This window comes from Amia ocellicauda, chromosome 19, assembly GCF_036373705.1.
Source record: "Amia ocellicauda isolate fAmiCal2 chromosome 19, fAmiCal2.hap1, whole genome shotgun sequence".
NCBI lineage: Eukaryota > Metazoa > Chordata > Actinopteri > Amiiformes > Amiidae > Amia > Amia ocellicauda.
In genome coordinates, this window is record NC_089868.1 from 17,968,642 (window position 1) to 17,989,835 (window position 21,194).

The 21,194-nt window shown below is 35.1% G+C and overlaps 1 protein-coding gene across 3 annotated transcripts; it reads right to left on the minus strand.

Moving 5' to 3' along the window:
- Positions 1-535: 535 nt before the first annotated feature.
- Positions 536-20,428, minus strand: cop1 (COP1 E3 ubiquitin ligase). Of its 3 annotated transcripts, none has more exons than XM_066692658.1 (20): positions 19,745-20,428; positions 18,546-18,605; positions 18,060-18,157; positions 17,726-17,790; positions 17,186-17,305; positions 16,927-16,995; positions 16,752-16,808; positions 15,214-15,305; positions 14,922-14,979; positions 14,605-14,719; positions 14,061-14,196; positions 12,519-12,662; positions 11,594-11,702; positions 10,807-10,888; positions 10,452-10,568; positions 8,332-8,449; positions 7,206-7,330; positions 4,722-4,882; positions 2,842-2,886; positions 536-900 (listed from the first exon to the last, which is right to left on the minus strand). In XM_066692658.1, the coding sequence occupies exons 1-20, from the start codon at positions 20,167-20,169 to the stop codon at positions 883-885; spliced, it is 2,214 nt and encodes a 737-aa protein (XP_066548755.1). In that variant the 5' UTR covers positions 20,170-20,428; the 3' UTR covers positions 536-882. The 3 variants fall into 3 exon arrangements, with proteins under 3 accessions (XP_066548755.1, XP_066548754.1, XP_066548753.1); XM_066692657.1 differs by having other exon boundaries at positions 14,922-14,976; positions 16,752-16,811; XM_066692656.1 differs by having other exon boundaries at positions 16,752-16,811.
- Between the last annotated feature and the right edge of the window lie 766 nt (positions 20,429-21,194).

Genomic DNA, 21,194 nt, shown 5'->3' on the forward strand with positions numbered 1-21,194 from the left:
AAAAAATTTTTAAAACATACTGGTCTGTAATAAATTGGGGTTCTACTTAATCTAACAAAGCAAACCAAACAAATGCAGTAATATACAAATCCTAAAATAAAAAAAATCTCAGTGTAGCTCATGTTCCTATACAATATTCCCCCCCCCCCCTTTCCCTTCAATAAATACATAGATTGGGTGACTCTTGGGGATTTTAGCCTTCTTTCAAGAATGTAAAAAGTTTAATTTAATTAAAAAAACAACATTAATTAAAAGAAAAATGTTCAAATAAAAGCAAGTTCAACACCTTTGTTTAAGCAAAACACTGTGGTAAATGGTAACGGATCTGAATGCTGTACACCTTAGAAAAATAAATGTTTTTAAAATCATAATGCATTATCTTAGGTTTCTTATTTCTAGTGAATTAAATGTTCTAATTGCTCCATATTTAAGAGACTCATTAAAAGGTCGCTACATTTTGGTAACATCTGTATGTGTTTGAAAATTATAGTCTGTCACGATGCGTCTTATTATTTCTGAAATAATCATCAACTGATGAAAAGAGTAACTTAAACTTTATTCAAAAAGAAGAGTTGAATAGACTTATGTTAAATTTCCCCCACATTTGTCCAAAAATTGTCTGTCCTCATGCTCAAGTTTATAAAATTCCACATTAGGCTGGATCAAAATCCTTAGGCAGTCTTTACACAAGTGATCTGCTGATAACTCAAACAACAACAACAAACACAAAAACAAAACAAACAAAATTCTCAGAAAAAAACGTTTAGTCCTTTGGAAAAGTTTGTGGCAATCTGATTCTAGTTTCCTACACCTGGGGTCCGATGTAAAGAGTGCTGCTGAGTGTCAAAGGTTGTGTAGTTAAGTTGGGTTTGATCTTCAACCTCATACAAGCTCCAGTACCTATAAAGAAAACATGACAAGTGAGTAGCTGGGTCTTCGGTTTGGTGTCTCAAGCTCACATTCCTCAGAGATGATGTCACCCAGAGTCAAACTACGATTCGCTGCACGAGTTGTGTAGATAAAGGACTGCCAATAGTTTCCATTTACAAATATGTGACACTGGCTTTGCCCGAATTTTAAAAAAACAGCAGCAAAAAAACTCCATGGGAATCTAATGAACTTAGTGACATGTTCGTTGACCGCAGAGCCTCAGGCATATCACACAACCGCTCAGTCCCACAACACTGATCTCGCCCCATTTGCACGTTTTTTTCTCCATTACATGAGAAGAAATCAAATTAATGAAAGAGGAAAAAACACAAATCTGTACATTTAAGATAAATCAACCAATATGCAAAGATTTACATGGTAAAGAAACATGCGACAAAATCTGAAAATACACAATAGACTACCACAGTTTTGTGTTTCAAACCCTTGTGTTCTCTTCAAAAGATAAAAGGAACAGTAATACAATATACACACTACACTATTTAAGGACCATCATATGCACTGTAAAGCAGCAATGACTATTCTCAAGGTGGAAATGATGTAATCATATGTGAATTACTGTCATTAAAAGTAAATGGGGTAATCTGGACGAGGTTCACAAACAATACAATGCAAGACATGCCTATGATCAATCTGTATTTAAGTGAAGAACTGCACTATCCTCCATCCTATTTTTACTTTGATTTAATTAAGTAAATCACTCACGCACTGCCTCATTATTCTCTGTGCAAACATTCATCTGATAATTAATTTCATGGCTATGCAAGAAAGACAGGGAGAATTGTTTTACATTTTTCACTGCTTCCGCGTCAGAATAGCATTAGAAGGCACAACGCTACTTACTATAATGCAGTTTTGCTGTGCAGCTGACTACAACAAATCACCTCTTTTAAAGGCAATGCCCCCAACACTTTATAGATTCAGTTATTTTTAGATTTCTCTTTCAGTTTATTTTTTACACATTTATCTGTGAACAAAGCACACACTGGATTTTGCACCCTACTTTTAACAGCCAAAACCTAAATAAACATCCAAGAAAGAAAACAATAGTAATTGAAAGTTAATTAAATATTTAGCAAATTATTTCACGCATTTACTTTTTAATTTAAATTTCACTGGACTGCTAGACACCTAATGATACTCAGCGTACATGTGGCATTATTATTCATAGATCTAATAAAACCTTGAAGCTTAATGGAAAAAATAAAAATACATTATATACAAACACAAATCAAGTGTAAGTGTTGGGGTAAAATTGCCTCCTATGTATTGTATATACCCACTGTATAACTTTTAGAAAATATAGGAAACTTGCCAGTAAGTTACTAGTTAGGAACTGTGAGTTATTCATAACTTTACTTATTATCTATGTCTCATGCACACTGCTGAAACAGCTTGCAGAACTGCTTGTAATCCCTGCAGCTGTGGCAGACACAAAACATGTTGTTCGTACAGTAAATGCACTATTTCTTTTTATAAATACAACACATTTACAATAACAAGGCCTTTTACATTGTAATTAAATGTTGTATTACAAAATAAAATTATGATTTTGTACAGTGACATGACATATTTCCAATGCTGTATTTAAGCTACTAATGGTAAATATTGATTTGGCTGATCAACACCATTATAACACAACGTTACTTATGATAGCATTAATTGATTGTACACGGGTACAATTTAAATTAATTGTACAACTAGTTCAATTCAACACTTTCTAACCTTTTCACTGCTCATTAAATAAACGCTTGTTGAATTATCAATTGTGGCAGTTTCGTATGGTTTAACAACCTCTCAGTAAAATAAAAATGTATAAGACAAAATAAAAATATAGAAATCAAATATTCAGGTTTGCTTAGTTCATTAAAATATATCAAATAAATCACTCACCTTTATTGTGCCTTGACTGTTGGCTGCAATCAGCACATTGGACTCCTAAAAACAAAACAAAAATATATATATAAAAAAATATATATTCCTTCTACATTTACCAGTTAATGAATTACAGTATCATGGGATATGTATAATTACTACAACACTTAGTGGGTTACTGAAAATACACCACCACCCTGATCAGGCATGTTTTAATCAGCCATGATTTTTTTGAGGATTCAGGGTAGTAACACATATAAATGTATTATGCTGCAGCCTCCATGAGCAAGTCGAACCAATCAAAAGTTTTAGTTTTAGACAAACATCAAACATTTCAGTGCATTTCATCAGAAATCACTGCAATAGGACTTCACTGCATCTACAACAAGGATTAACAGTCAGTCATCTTTGAGTAATACTTGCAAATGTCCCAATGTAACCCCCCAGCCTCCTTTTCTACTCTAGGCATTTCAGTGACTGGCCTGATCAGAATTACTATTCAGCAGTCATCGACAGCTCTACAGAATGCAATCTCATCAGCTTAAACCCCAAAATATCACAATAATCACCTTGCAAAACAAGCAAGGGTTTTATTAAGAAAATCAAAATAGCTTTAAGCTTTCTTGGCATTATCCAGTGCTGCATTTAATGTAAGTAACTTGAAGAAAATCAACATTATTTGTCTGCTTCTCTTTTCATCACTTCTCTGATGCAAATCCAAATCCGAGTACAGATTCAAATAGTTTCATTATCTTTTGATGTAGAGAGAAATGTTGATATATCCCACTGGTACCATTTCCCCAGAGTGAAAAATTTTAACAAAGTCATGTTTAACCCTAGTAACTAACTGATAAAGGGTAACATAGGTTAAAATAATGTAATCTGGATTTCAGCATTCTCTGAGGACAAATACAAATAAAATACAAATATTATGAGGTCATTCCCTCAACCCAGGTTCATTAACAGTCAGTATGACTGAATTCTTTTGAAATATTAACTTTTAGGGGGGCTTAGTTTTTAAACTTGTGTATTTAAAAAAATAAACATACCACAAAAGTTTCAATTGCCAGTCAAATAGTGGTTGGAACTAACATGTTATAACTGGTAGATATGTAGATGTGTAAAAAGACAAAACACTAATATTAGCTGGGTAGAAGAAAACAGTCTTGTTTATGTATTTGTTTGGGGTAATTTTCCAGCTACTGCTTTGTTCAAGCAAATCAAAGCAAACATCAAAGTTCTTCCTGCATTTAATTTGCTACATTGAGTCCATCATTCTGACAAAGGCCCATGTTCATAGTATGCATTACTTCAGTTAAAATATTTGAAATACAAACAAAGAAATTAGCATAATCCCATTTAAGAGAACTCATTTGACTAACAAAAACATGAAAATTCAGTCAAGTTATACAACAGAAAAAATAAAAATATAATTACAAGTGAAATTACAGCTGTAAAACTGCTGAATTTCACTTAAATACATTATGTCAGATACACCTGCTACTGATTCTCACAGCCCCATTAGCATGTAGCTGGTAAACAGAAGAGAATTGCTGACCAGAACTGTATGAATTTAACTCAAGTACTAGATAAATTATTTATGTAGTGTATGTGTATCATGAGTACATTTTCCACCATCTATTTTAATGCTTTTAATAAATTAATATATACATATGTCATTGAATGTTAGTGATATATTTACCCATAAGCATTGATTAATTAAAAATAGATGTATATTTATTTCTAGAATTTACAAGTTACCAGCACAGACTTAATTAAATCACATGTATTGCCTATAGTAAATGCATGGAAAACTAACTGCACTAATGATCTAGAGTATTTATCATCTAGGAAGGCTGGGCAAGTTAGAAAGAAAACCAAACACAAATGGCCCTTACCCCATCAGGCAGCGCCCTCCAGCACACCGCACTGACAAACTCATTGGTGTCATCCTCCTTTTTGTCTTTGTCCAGCACACTCTTCACAGTGTCAAATTTGAATGTCAATAGAGTCTTTGAAAGCCCCTTATAGTACAGATAAAGGGAGTTGTTTTCACTTCCTGTGTGGGAGCGAAAGAAACCATTACCGATAAGAACAAAGGGCTATCAAAGTTATTTAATGAAAAGAATAAGCACGGCCTGCAGCACACCTAATCAATATTGGGCAAAGAATTAAAATACTGTGAAAGAAATGCAAATTGTTTACTGTATTTTTGTAGCAAATATTATACACAAACATGCTTCTATATAAATACCACTTATAACTAATGAAGAGTTGAAACAATGCACACTAATTTTCTAATGTATACATTTCCAGTTTCCAACACAGTAATAATGTCAGTCAAAACAGACACGGATAGCGCCACAAACCATCTAAACCCTAAAGACAGAAGCAACTGTAAATCATCCCAAACCAGTAGTTTCAGACAAGAGTCCCCCGTGAGCAGCAGATTAAGCACGTAATAATAAAGAATATTGAATACACAATATGACTGAGTGGAAGCTGACTGGAGCGGCAGGCAGCCTCAAAATCAACCTTTACATTTCCGTTTTAAGGGCAAGAATTTAGCCGGAAATAAAATTTGCCACTACCCTTGCAAACTGTATGATGCTGTATTACGTGCTCCTTGCCTAAGTGGTAAGAAGAGGTGGAAAAGTGTTGCAAAGCTACACATGGGCCCCTACTGATAATTATTTCCTTACACTTGTACCTTTTCCTATCCTTTTCTTTTGTGGAAAGTATCCGTAATCAGAAAGTTTTTTATGTTGAATGCACAAACTATACAGAACTCTAGTTACTTATACATACAGTGTTGGGGAGCCAGATAATATATGTTTTTATACATGTATGTACATCTCCTAAGGGAAATTAAAAGATCAAATTTTATTTTAAAGTGCAGTTTCAATTAGTGAGATTTCAGTTACCATCATTAAAAGTTAGTTGCTTTAAGCTGCATGAGTAGTTTAAAATATTTAAATACTGCAAATGAATAAATATCCATATTGCTTTTGATGTGACGAATTACTCCCCTCATTAAAATGAGTTTTAAAAAATATACATCTTTCTCACAGCAGAATATAATTAAGTTAGATTTTATATTATCCTTTTTAATTGCACTGAAATTCATAGTAAGCCATATGGTTAATTAAAACAGTGGGAACATAGAAATATGAACTACAGGTTATAAAAACCATTAAAATAACAGATGGAATACATAAAATACAAAGATGATGTAATAAAGTAATGTGAGTGCAATACATGCTTGATACAATGAAACAATCCTGTGTGAGTAGATAAAACCATTTCAGTTATGATCTTATGTTTCTTATGAGTATGAATATATTTTGGTTGGATGATTTAACAAGGATTTAAAACAGAAATTATATATATGACCGTACTACATATTTAAGGTCTGATAAAAATCTTATGAAACATACAATTTGCCAGGGACTTTCACTTCTATAACCATGGAATGTCAGTGTTAATTAACTAACTCCAAGTGCTTCAAAGACAAAATCCAGTCTTAAGACCTTCTATATGACAATTACAGACATTCAGCCAACAGCTAATAATAATTTGTTGAAATAATTCAGCATTAAAATAGTTATAAAAAGCTCCACAAATTCCTGCCTAATAAAAATATAAAGTATTAGGGACAGCAGTGCATTAGTTTATATAAAAGGCATTTTCAAGCCCTTCTGCTAGGTGAGAAATAACATTAGATTGTGATTAGAAAAGGATGCTTCTTTAAAATGAGATTCGTATTACAGTTAGAGATCAAAGCAACTCAGTCCCTGCTGCATTATTTGTGGAGAATTGTCATGGTTGGATGATATTTTAATGACAAATATTGTAACAGGAAATATGAATGCAATCACTTACACTAGGCATATATTTAAACTTAAGATAATTACACTATCTTGTGCACTTTATAGAACTGAATGGCTTCTGCACAGAAGGAAATGCCTGGTGCAGCTGGCAGCTGCGGAGTAAACAGTACCAGGGAGCTTGGCATTGGTATGACAAGAATGTAAAACTGCTCAGTACAGGGCACTATCTATAAATGTTCACTTCACAATAGATGGGAGTTCTGCACAGGAATTTCCAAAGGTATAATAATTTTAGTCTGCTTCCTGATGAAGGACAATGCTTGAGATATGAGGGTAGATTACTTTCAAGGTCAGGTGCAGAGCTGTAGTAATAGATTTTTAAAGTTGTAAGACAAGTGCTTAATGACCATTAAAAGAGAATTGAGCAGCTTCTTAAGATGTACTGCCAGGTGTTCCAGGAAGAACGTCTCATAAAGGATGAAAATGTAGAATATCTAGGCTCAATTGATTCCAGGAAATATCTGAATAGGAAGTTTAGAAGAACTAACTTACCACATGCAACATAATCGCCATTGGAAGCCAGACCCACAAAGTTCTTCTCATTGATGTGACCTTTAAAAGATCGCAGACAGTGGGGCTTGTTTACGTTCCATAGTTTCAACTGGCTGTCTGTGGAACTACAGGGAGAGATGGGTCATGATATAGTTCCTTTGCATGACATATAACTGATCAATCAAAGTTAAATTCCAGTGCAATAACACTATTGCTTTGCTTCAGATTTCAACATATCATGTGCAAAAGCTTGCGTGGAGTGAAACATCATTCACATATAAGTAAACAAAGATCCTCTACAAGCTTACTGACACTTACAATAAACAATACCTGTGAATCTAGCATAGAACAAAATATCACTAATTGTAATCCAGACCCAAAACAATTAGGGTTCATGAAAATACATGTCCATTATACCAGAACTGTACATGCCAACTGTCAATGTGGGAATGAAATAATTCCTGACTGACTACAAATGAATGCCTTTAGCCAATATGGGGGGGAACTTTAGTCTAAGGATATTGAATACCAGGCCACAATTTCAGTTGAAAAAGCATTCTCCTCCCATCTAAAATCCACTGTTGCACACAATAGCTTTATACAATAGAAACTATTACAAATTTCACATTTAAAATTTCATTAGGTATATAATGCACAATAAAGATGTTTTCAGAAATATAAATGTTACCTTTTGGAATGTCTCTGTAAAACGCTAACCGTGTGAAAAAACAATTACCAGACCTATTCCCACAAAGAACATGAGACAGGAATATGAAATATCCGATTTTCTAAATGCAATGTACTGGGACTGTGGTGCTGGAGCATTTTATTCATCAGTTGAGTTAAATATATATATCGGAATAGCAAAATTAAATCCATCCTAAGAACTACTCTTTGTGTTTCAAGTAATTATCATAATAAATATACATATTATATGCATACACACATGAACACAAACAATATTTTTTCCCCACAAAGAATAATAAACTAAAAATTCCCATCTTGATCACTCAACAAAAACAGAGCTGCAAAACAAAAAATACATGACAAGAATAATAAGTTTACTATATCTGCATCTAAAATGTATTTTAATGCATTTTCTTTCGTTTTTAAAAGGAATACTTACGCAGACACAATTTCCTCTCCGTTGACAAACTTGGCATATGAAACCGCTTTTCTGTGTCCTTTAAAGACCATAATGGGCTGCTTAGTGTTTCTGAGATCGTAGTAATGAACACAGTGATCTGTAAAATATATGCAAAAAAACTAAGTACCAAAAGCATGTTCATATGGTTACTACTAAGTGATGTTTATGTATTTTAACAAAGGAATTCACTTCAAATTACAATTTATTGATCTAAAAATCCTCAAATGAGAACATACAAAACATTATGGAATTAGATGCTACTGCAAATGTAAATCTACAATGGTATTCACAAATCAAGAATAATGAAGCCCTTCCAATTGTATCTTTGAAAAACTGTGCACATTGATTAAGTGAACTGAAGTAAATTTCCAGCACACTACACAAAGCAGGAAAGGGCTGATCTCTACCTGATCTGAACTTTCACCTTTCAGCATGGCAATGACCTGAAGCACACAGCCAAAACTACACTGGAGTGACTCCTTAAGGGGCCCAGTCAGACCCCCGAACCTAAATCCAAAGATTTGAGGCACGACTTGAAGTTTGCTGTCCATCAACACTGCCCAAGGAACTTGACAGATCTTGAGCGGTTTTGTAAAGAATGGTCAAATATTGCCAAATCTAGGTGTTGGGAGAGACCAATGCCAGCAGACTCACAGCTGTAACTGCTGCCAAAAGTTTTTCCAAACACTATTAACAGAGGGTGGTGGAGAATTATGCAATTACTATTTTTCAGTTTCATATTGATAATATGCAATTATTAAAAAAAAAAAAAAAAACGAAAGGGGGTGTAGACTTTCAATACACACACTTTTAAAACAGTAACACTGTCTCGGCAAATCATTTTCTACACATTTGACCATTTTCAAGCAGCCATTTAGTCCTTCTTGCTGATCTTAACGGTACTGGCCAGCATTTCATTGATTAACCCATAAGAATGGGTGACAAATTACTCCAGAGAGCAGAACTGATCCAAGCAGTGACAGGGGTTCCTGTGAGATACCTTATATAATCGCAAAAGCTGACTGATCCATTACTCTAGCACCACTCCCACAGGGAGGATTAGCAAGCGTTTTTGATGTATGGCCTGGATTTTTAACTCCAAGCGCATGCTTTTTAAAATTCCTCTCAAACCAAGGTGAAGGAAAACAGTTCAATGTTATAGGTTTTGTTTGATAATAAATACAACTGATCTTTTTACCAAATTATCAGAATCATTAAACAGTGTTAAATCAATATGCCATGCAGCAGGCAGTTCATCTCGGACTGAAAACCGAGCAACCAACAGTTTGCTGTGGAAGCGTGTGCCAAAAACCAAATATGATGCTACAGGTAGGACCCGCCAGCTTACATTACATGGATTTTTAATCTATTTCAGTCATGTAAATGCAGGGCCTTAGTTACACAAAACATGATGTGTATATGCTATATATATATATATATATATATATATATATATATATATATATTACACACACACAGATATACAAACACACAATGGTTTATGGACTTCTGCCTTTTACGACAAAATCATTTCCTCTGGGAAATATCTCTGACATCCAGCAATAAAAAAGTACTGAATTACAGAAACCTATCAATCTCTCGTTACTATAAAGCACATGCACAGTCCATAACTGCACACTATACAAGAAATACATAATGTATGGATAGAACACGTGGATTAGCAATTTAAAGTTAACTAACTTTTTATGGTCTGGAAAACAAAAAGGATGTATACCACCTTCATTAATAATGATTACAATATCTTAAAGATATGTTCCCAAACACGGAAGTAGTATCTTCATAGTGTTTTATATCTGTACCTAAGAAATCTAGCATGATTTTATAGCACAGGCTGATTAGGTTTAGTGCATTATATTCTGCTTCTGACATGTCAAATTTTTAAGACAATTGTGGCGAATGTATTTGTTGTTTCTATTATCTATGCATTTGTTTTATTGGTAGATTGTGCTACGAATATTTAATGTAATACAGGAAGGTAATCGAAGTGTATTTTTCCATTCCACGGTTATGTAAGGGCAAACATAAGACAAAAGAAGAGGACATAAAATATGAAGTGAGAAAAAATGTAATTAATGTACCTGCACAACCAAAAGCAAGGTGATACCGTGATGTGGGGCTGAATTTCACACAACACACATTTGCCTTGGCCTCGATGCTCGCCACAGAATTATCCAAGTTGGTAGACCATAATTTCACTGGGGAAAACAAGGATTTTAATACGTTAAAATGTTTAATATGCAAAGAAGGATTTTCTTTTCTTTTTTTTCTTTTTTTTATCCATTTGCAGACGGGAGGGCCAAACATTTTAAATACAAACACCAGTTCCATAATGATAGACAATACTTAAGATCACAAAATAAGGGACAATTCATACATATTAATGCTTAGTATTAGGAAGGCTTTTTATAGAAAAATGAACATTTCCATCATTACCTTTTGCATCATCTGAGCCAGAAGCCAAAAGCTTTGGATCCATCAAATTAAAGTCAACACTCCAGCATCTTTTTTCATGCTCCTATGAAGTCAATTAAAAAATATAGAATGATTCCTGGAGAAACTCAAGAGCTGTGTTTCACCTTTAATCAAATATTCTTACAATGACATTGCAAAATAATTTACTTTACCTATATTCTCTTACCATTTAATTCCACATAATACAAAATAAAACTTTCAAATAAAGGGAATCAAGTACATTTTTTGGTTTGATTAATTTGTATCTTGCCAATTATGTTAACACAGAAAGGTATGGGCACATCACTCAAATGTTTATAAAACAATTGAGGAAAATATATATGCAGAAAACTAATGTAGATGTAATATATAAAGGTTAAACACCAGTTCGTTTAAAATAAATAAATCCACCACAAGACACCTATAAATTAATTTATGAATTCAAGGTTTCAAGGGATGTTTGTTTTCTTTTTTTAGCTTAAATTATAGTCTTGGACATTTCTTACAGGAAGAGGAAGTGACTTGCCTGCTGTGAGGAGAACCTTGTGATATCCTTCCTTAAGCAAGCAGTCACAAGATGGAAAAAGAGCAGTCCAAGCCAGACCACAAACAGGTTTAGCGATACTTGGCAACAGACGTTTTTCATGTAGCTGTGATTTTCATTAAAGATCAACAGAATAAAAGCTTGTGGTTTTTCCCTTTTGGCCATTGCAGAGTTCATCCAGATTCTCTCACACATAAATAAGCAGAAAAGGCATCTGATGCATACCTGATAGACCTTTGACCTCTGTCCAGTGAAGCCATCCCACAAAATCACTGTGCCCTCATAGTCACTGCTGGCCAAGAGGTTCTTGTGATAGCTACTCCAGCTGATACAGCTTGAAAGATAAGTAAAATCAATAGACTCAGCAATTTATTCATGAATCGTTTTAATAAATAGATCAGAAAAGATTATGAACACGAGTATAAAAAACACATTCAAATCCACTGAAGGAACAATAAGAAAGGCTTAAAATGTCATTTTTTATTTACAAATACATGTATATGTTTAAATGCACCGAGCAATGCTGGAAATTGTGTTACGTTGTACTCAAAGCTACACAAACTCCTTACTTGTAATATATTTTGTAATAACATAATGGGGGTTTTACTTTTCCTCCAAACACTCCAAGAAAATCTTACAGTTGGACCTAGAAACTTTTAAAGAAGCTGCTGAAAGATTACATTACACAGATTATTGACTTTCATACTAATAGAGATTGTGAATCTTTTCAGAACAAATTCATAATTGCTGTATTTTCTTCACCCAAGAATGCTAAACATTTTCAAATGCCTGAAATGACTTCAGCCTGCTTGAATCAAACAGCATAAACAGCTCCTGTGCTCAGTAATTGACTAAGCTAGCACATACAGAGTTCAGTATGGCATACACAATTCTGTTTCTTTAAACATGCTTTTATTTTTCTAGTCAAACAAATGTCCAGTTCCTGACTATTCAATTAGCAGCCTTTCTTTTTAAACAATTCAGAAACTGAAGTCCTAAGCTGATGGAAAAGTTGTTGTATGGGATGAAAGGTAATAAGTTTAAATTAGCAACTACACATTTCTAGTTAGGTAGAAAACAGAAATATCATTATTTAAACTATAATCATTGACCCCTTCCCTATACTACATTATTAATAAAAAATCTTTACCTGATTTTTGAGTTACATGTCATCTCATTGACAGGATAATGAATGTCCACGGCATCCTGGATCACAGTTCCATATTCGAACACTTTAATTTTCTTTGTAACACCAGCAATGGCAAAATAATCACAGTCGCGGTCAAATTCAATACTGTAATAGATTAAACAAAATGAGTAGATGAGTCAAATACAGGAGATAAGCTATAAAATATGTAATATGAACGAGAATTCAAATGATGCAAGATTTACGGATTGATTATGTAAATCACAATTTGACTTCCAGCATAATAAAAAAAGCTGTTTTGCGTGAAACTAGCTAATTTGTATATTCACTCATTGTTATGATCTTGGTGTGAATACAGTAGAATAACTTAGTTGAATAAAAAATAATTTGATACTAGCAAAACTTAAAGCAGGATATGGAATGTCTACATTATACATAAATATAAGCACATGCACACTTGGACTAGTGTAGATTAAACGCAATATGACTACTCAGTACTGAGAGTTTAATCAGTCTCCAAAGAATTATGGAGAGATTGTTTATCTTTGAATTGTTTAAATATCCAGAGATTGCAAACTATGAAATAAACAAAAGTTGCAGAATGCATGAAACAAGCATATTCAGGTCAAAACATCCCTGAGGTTTCGGATGTTTGTTCTATTAATTGTACAATTGTAATTATATTTTCAGCTGTAATCGTATCCCGTTTCTAACAGCCAATCATCCAAATAATAAGGCCAACTTCACCCCCACCCACACTGATTCTTCAATAATGCTACTTTGATGCATCTTGGATAAGAAATAAAATAAACAGTTACTGACAACAGTTACTGCTAAGACACAGAAAACTGACAAAGCCCATTTGAAAAAAATGAAATTGGTCAGGAACTGTCAGTTATATGACCTTTTAACACTTTTCTTATAAAAGGGATTGTACCATTATGTTATTATAAGACCAAATAATGTGAATTCACTATAACAAAGCCCTGAACATATTTAAATAGACAGCAAAAGTATTTAAACAAAAAAAATGTACTTAAATTATGATATCTTTCTGGAAGTCATACACAAACGTGACTAAACAAAAGAAAAACAAAAGCACATTTATAGAATAGAGAAAAGCAAAAAAGAATCTTGTCTCTGTACAAGACTGCCCCCCTCTGACCAAAAGTTTAAATCAATGAAGAAAAAAAAAAACTGTAAATGCAACAAGCCCAGTTTAATTAAAATGCTATTCTGAGAAGAGCAAGTTGATTAGGTTTTTTTTTTTTCCCAAAACCATTTGTAACACTATGCTTTTTCTAGCAAATATGCAGTCATTAAAAATGAAAATCAAATAAAGTAACAATGTTTAATAACAGTAATTTCCCTTTTAAACTGAAAGTTAATTGCATATTTTTTTATACACTTTCATTTGAAGGGAATTACTGTGGCTCAGTTTAGTTAATGTAATTCGTAGTAATACAAATTGTATAAATCAAATATGCAATTTTGGCAAACTTTTTACTTTTAAAAATGCATCTTAAACCAACTATGTTACTGTACCTGGAGACAATACTGGAACCACTGTAGAGATCACTGGCGTAAGATAACGTTGCAAGAGGTCTTACTGAATTGTAGCGTGTGAACTTAGAAAGACATTCCATAAAATCTTCAAGCTGGTTTGCAGACTTACTATCATCTGAGAAGAAAAAAAAAAAAAAAAAAAAGATCAAGACTAAGGTACTCATTGAAATTGTAAAAACCTGGTCAATCCCCCCATTTACAGAACTCAATTTGTTTTAATATCAAGAATTGTCAAATTACATAATTATAGTATGATCTAGAAACTGTGGCTATAATAATGTCCCTTTTTACAGAACAAACGTTTCTATTTCTAATTAAATTCAGCATTCATCAATAATATAAAATCAAAAGAACAACTGACTCATGTGAAAGGGGGGATCCTAGCAGTATGTTAACACATTTGAAAGTGGACTTCCTGTCTTTTAATGGTATGTGAAGTAATTGGATTTGTATGGGGTGTACTGACAAATTATTGAAGGATTAAGAAAGATCAAAGTAAATGTTTGTAGACCTTGAGCTCTACCTGTTATTCGAGACATCCTGTTGGAGAAGTAGCACTGCTCCAGGTCCTCGAAGTGGGCCGTCAGCCTTTTCCGCCGAGATGCCAGGGTGCTATTGTACCATGTTTGTCTCTTTCCCTGTCAGAGAAATAGTTTAACAGTAGTTCCTGTAACAGGAGTGCAAACAATGTGCAAGGAAAGCACTCATAGGGCCCTGTTAATCAAGGCAGTGAACACATGTAAAGAACAAAAATATCAAAATAATCATGCTTGGTAGCCAAACTTCTGTGAACTTTCAGCTCTTCTTAAAAGGACACATTTAGGAAAAAAGGGTACTTACTTGTGAGCTCCCACTGAACCCTGGAGGCTGTATATACTCTGTAGAGTCTATAATACTACTGAAACAAAAGAAAAATAACTGACATTACAAATCACATAACCCAGTTATCAACACATATGGTCCATTTGGAAAGTAAATGTATAGATACATTTAGATCTTATAGATTTTTCCCTTGGTTTAAGTTTTATTCATATACAGAGAAATTAATAGATGTCTTTAATTAGATTTTCATATAAAAATTGCTTCAAGACCAGACATCTATTTGTTAGTTAAAACATTATTATTCCGTTACCTGTGTGAGGGGGAGGGATCTTCAAACTGAGGAACAGTGCTGTCCATATTATGGTCCATATCACTGACTGGGGAGTACAGCCCACTCATTTCCTGAAAAATAACAGGGTAAACCTTCAATTCAGCAACCAAAGGAATTATGTAGGTCTGCTTTCCCAGCTCGGGAATCTTCTCAGCTCAGCTAGGCCTTCCTCTCATTTTGTGACTTTAAAATACAGGTTCTTAGGAGTCCATCTGTAAAACCCTGGCTCAACCACAAGAATACTTCAGTCTTCAACTGCTTGACCCTAATCGATCCGGCTCCCGACTCTCCCACTGCCACACTGTGAGTTGTCGATGGCTGCTTCGTATGTTAGACAGAGGAGGCTCAGCTATTCTAATTCTGCTAGACCTCTCGGCAGTATTTGACACAATCGATTACGGTATTCTTCTCCAGAGAGCAGAGCTGGATCCGGGCATCAGTGAAACAGAGCTTAGTTGGCTCCGATACTTCTTAACGGATCTCTCCCCAAAATAATCATGGGTTCTCATTTTTCTTCATCCCTACTGTTAACCTGCAGAGACCCCCCGGGGTGCGTGCGATCACCTCTACTGTTCAACCTCTCTGTCCAGTCATTGGGAGTTCTGATTGGGTGACGTGGCCTCTCAACTAGACCTTGAAATTCAAGACGAGTATGGCTTTAATACCATATCTGCCAACCTGACTGACGCAGAAAGATGGATGTCTGCCAGCTGGCTGAAGCTCAACCCAGGCAAAGTGGCGTATTTGCTGGTCAGCCCAGACTCCAAGCTCAAATGGTATCAACAGAATCTCTCCCGTTAGTACATAATCCCAAAAGTCTAGGCATAGTGCTAGATAGTTCCCTGACATTTTTGCCACAAATAAAACAGGAAGAGAAATCCTGCATGTTCCATCTACGGCCATCAAAACACATTGATCGCGAACAGGTGCAACCATCATAAATGTCCCAGTAACATCCTGCCTTTACCATGCCAGCGCCGTGTATGTCAGCCTTCCTCGATGTCACACCAGGTTGCTCCAGGGCATCCAAAATGTCTCTGCCACTGTTCTGGCCTACTTATCACATCAGGACCAATTTCTCACACTTTATTGGAACTGTGTTGGTTACCAGTAAAGCGTCAGGATCAATTTACACTACTCTGAATAACCCACAAAGCGGCTAGCAGGAACCTGAGATCTGCCAATAAAATGTCTCTGTTTGAAACATGGTTGGCACTAACGCTTTGGAGCACATACACTCTCTGTACTCCTCAGATCTGACCTCCGAACTCCTCCCATTCCGTAAGAAACTCAAAACATTTCCACGCTCTGCAATGCACTAATCACACGTAGCATGAGTTTTCAATATTGCCTGCTCTAAATACATCAAATAAATTCAGACTCAGTTTCTGCTTAAATTACCCTTACTACCAGCTGCCCACATATATTAGGTTTAGATTTTTCTCTGCGTCTTTCAATAAAATTGTCTATATTTGATCAAGAATGCAGTAACATTTTCAGACATAATGACAACTCACCTCGACTCGTTTGATATCCTCTTCCAAAAAGTTAAGCTCCTTCTGTAACTGCTCCAGCTGCTGAAAATCACAGAGATGAAGCTCGGATTATTCTATTACACATTTGATATTAAGCATGTGGGGATGTGCAACAATTAGAAAAAAATATATTAAATATGGGAGAATATAAATATACCTCTCTTTTATTGCTTCTGGCTTCCTTCAGAAATTCCATTAAAATCTGGAGCTGTGCTGCTTGAGACTCCTATTGGAAAACAATTATTCAAAGTCAAGCAAAGACAAGTTCCAAAATGTTTTATAGTTCATAAACGTCCGAGCCAAACACAGATAAACACTGAAGACCTCGTCTGTTATAGTTGCTATGTTTTGGACACATATTTATGTAATCTCTGCAAAACACTGAGAGCAATATAAAAGGTAGGGTAAATACGTACTGCTTCGAGCTGTTTCTTTTTCTGTACAAGAAGCTCCAACATGAAGTTTACATTTGCAAGATCTAAGTTCTCCTGATCTGTCCCGAGCACATCTTGGAAAACCTGCCTTCTGTGCCCATTCTGAAATGAAAAAAATATTATATTAATATAAACACTTTGTCACACATATTACTTTTAAACAGTTTTGATAAATGAAAAATACTCATGTTCAAGTAATTTACATAATATTTTCATCTGCTATGAATATATCAATTTCAAATGGTGACAAACTGCAGGAGCTTGAAATAATAATGAAACTTGGTTATGACAGCTCAATGGTGCAACTCGATTTCTGCAGCTTACTCCTTAATGTTAACCATTTTCTTACAGTTAATTACAGAATAAATACCTTGTTAAAGTGTAAAACTGTAAAACTGTAATCTCGACAACCCTTCACAAAATATCAGACTTCTAATGAAAATTAATAAATCAAAGAGTTAATCAAAATGCCAGAGAAACTAATCAAGTCTTATATGTGTAATTGCTGGACTGAAGTCTTACCGGATGGTCCAGTTTGAAACGTTTTTCATCGGATCTCTGTTTCTGTTTGAGGATAAGTTCATTCACTACAAAACAGACAAGAGCGTGGATCAGAAGAAGGATGTTGAACCTTTTTAAACAATGAAACAATCATCGAGTCCACTCTTGCTACAGGACAATAGATTGTGCACTTCTAATAAACAAGTTGCAGTGCTTGAACAAAAAAAAAAAAAATGTAAACTTCTTTCAGGGAAGCAATGTTTACTTTTATAGAAGACTTTATTTATATACATAACTTGTTTATTATCTGCAGGTCGGAGAAAACGTAACCTTGTTTTACTTAAGACTAACTTACCTAGTAAGTTGGGGTAAAGCTGATCCACATTATCAATAATATAATTACACTTTGGACACCTATTGCCATCTTCCAGACTTTGCCGAATGCACTTGTAACTAAATAAAGAAGCAAAAGCAACAATGAGAGTAAATTAACAAATTGTGTGAAATATTGTGAGTCAGGGTTATACATGTAGGTTAACTGAAGTGTTTTATGTAATCACAATTAAATCTAAGCTTCAGCTGATAAAACACTTCCTGGTAGACAATGTCGCTTCAAAACAAAACAAAAAGGTCATTGCATTGCCTAACCCAAACGCATGAACTGACGTGTCCCCTTAATACAAGTTAAACCGTTGGTTGTTTTTTTTTTAAATAAAAAATGCTGCAATAATTATGAAAATCCACATTTTGTAACATTTTCACAAAATACAAACTTTTGCAGAAAAAACTACAATTTGTTTTTGAAAACAATTTAAAGACAGCTATACAAATGGTCACTTACCAAAAACTGTGCCCACATTTTGTCATGTGAGCTTCCTCAATCATTTCAAAGCAGATTGGGCTGGAAAAAAATACAATAAAATGAAACTATAATACTTCCCAATTATACAAAAATAAATATGTATTAACTATACAATTAAAATACTCTATTATATTTTAGTACCCATATTTGTGCATTTTTGGTTAGTTCAATGATTCAAAGCATATAAAACCATGCATTCACCTTGATTTTTATGATGTTTTTTCAAAGGAAAGATCAGATTTATACTAAATTTCACATTTAAATGTTGGACTATTTACAATAATGACATTACTTTCTCTAAAGCTTTATCAATTCACAGATCTCAAGGGGGAAGTTATATCTATCAAAAAGTTCAGGAATGAAAGAAAAAAAAACAGTTTTAATATACTTGTAGATAATGTATTGTACTATTAATAGTACTGACTAAATTAAAAAATATGAACATCTTAATTGTAATACATCTGTCCACAGCACAAAGAGGCATGCAGACTCTTTACACTGAGTATTTAATCATTATAAAACAATTACAGAATAATTTCCCCAAGTCAATAGTAACTCTCCCATATTACTGTAATAAAAGATCCATCAATTGTGTGCGAGGCATTTGACAGCCTGTACACAGAAGGAAATCGTGTAAAGCACACACAGGTGTTGGTGTATGAGTTAGTGAAAGTGTAAAGTTATATATAAAAAAAAAAAGACGCCCAATGGACTATACGCCTTACTTTTTGGTGGAAGAGAGAAGCAAATGGGTCTTTGCTGAGAAAAAAACTGAACAGCAACAGGGATACTCGTCTTGTTTGCGACACAGTCATGCACACATACGAACCCAAGTACTCAGAAGATAAGCTCGCTGTTGGAAGTATTATCAAATGTGGCGTCTTTATTTGATTGCACTTAACGATGCGTTATATATCCGCAATCCCTCGCTTGCTACAACAGCCAAGTCTTTCACGTTCACACAAAACGGCCTAAATAAAACGGATAGTCGAGGGTAATCTTGCATACTTTTTTAATGATCTCACACCATCTAATCGAGAGTATACCAAACTGAGACGTGATGCATTTCTCCGATGTAGCCGAGCCAAGTCACCAGTCAATATTCACGTTTTGCAGGAAGAGCATACAAAGGGTGCACCCGCACTTTGCACATATATCCCCATTAAAACACATCTCACCACACGAAGTCGTTGCTCTTGTCCTCGTAGGAGTTGATCAGGCCGTTGCACAGCGGCGTTGGAAGCGCACGTTTTCTGCTGCTGCCTCCGGACGACGAGGCGGACCTGCCCGGAGAGGATGCGGCGACGCGGGCAGACGGGACCGCCAGAGCGGGGACAGGTAATCCCTCGCCGCCCGTCCCCAGTGTCCGCGACGAGACTCCATTGCCCGAATTGCTCCCATTACTAGTGTTACCGTTTGCGACGTTACCGCTGCTGCCGCTGCCGCCACTACTGTTGTTATTAGTATTATTGCTGGCACCGGCGCCGCTGCTGCTACTGGGGGAGGTGGTGGTGGTGGCGGGGGTGCTGCTGCTGCTGCTGCTGCTCGTCCCAGGCCCCGTTCCTGCTCCTGCTCCTTTCGGCTGTTTTCGACTGGCTGACATAACTCAAGGCCGCTGCTCCACTCCTCAGGCAGGCCGAAGTCTCCTGCTCACTGCATCCGGACTCAGAGGTTGAAATAAAGACGTGCAAACGGCGGAGAAAACGGCAACAGCGGCCCCAGTCTCATGGAGAGAGAAGCCGTTTCTTTGTCATCCGATGAAAGGGGGAAGCAAAACTATGTCGCCGATGTGTGAGTTGGAAACTAGAGGCGATCTCCCCGGTTACACAGGCGTACGGAATCTCGCAGCGGCCACCTTAACGCAGCTGCGTCATCACGCAGGACTCCCCACGTACAGGTATTTAAAAACATGAAGGCGTCTGGTATTTGCAGTCTTTTAGTCCTTCGCAGTGATGGAGTGTCATTGAAATGTTAAACCTGCATTTTAAAGTAAATGTGATGTGCTTTCTCAGCAGAAGGTGTAGTTAAGAAGTTATCAGTTGCTGACAATTTACAGCTGAATGGTCTTGTACAATATTCAACCGTTTTCATAAGGTTTCAGCACATACTATTCTTCCTTTCTTTTTTGTTTAATCAGATTTATATGTAGTATTTTTTGCATGTTTTGGGATTCTAATGCTAAAAATAAAATAATATTGCAGCTAATCAGAAATGCACCAGTAATTTCTAACAAATAATGACACCGCACTTCCACTTTGATCTTTGACTTGATGAAGTCTTTACATTTTCCTTCAATTTAAACACAGTAAATCTAAATACAATCAATCACGATTTTAGTCAATTATGTTCTCGTTTGTTTACTAAGCATTCTGGTTTTTATTTGTTTGTTTGTGTAAATATTGCTGTTCTTTCAATTTCCATTTAGATTACAGATTACAGAATTATTATATTAAGTTCTTGCTTTTGGGATATTCACAATTCAATCCTCAAAGGAATAACCGTTTCATTTGGAGTTATCAAGGTAAAATGACAATAAAATATGCAGTGTAACAATGTTTTGTAATAAACTATTGTATTGCACAACTGCTTTATGACTTGTAGAGTTGTTCTTCCTTAGTTGGAGTTCAG

Coding starts and splice junctions, on each gene's coding strand:
- cop1 (XM_066692656.1), bottom strand. CDS start 20,169: ATGTCAGCCAGTCGAAAACAGCCGAAAGGAGCAGGAGCAGGAACGGGG. Junction 18,158..18,545: donor AAATGTGGGCACAGTTTTTG/GTAAGTGACCAT, acceptor TTCTTTATTTAG/TTACAAGTGCATTCGGCAAA. Junction 17,306..17,725: donor GTTTCAAACTGGACCATCCG/GTAAGACTTCAG, acceptor TTTTCATTTCAG/AATGGGCACAGAAGGCAGGT.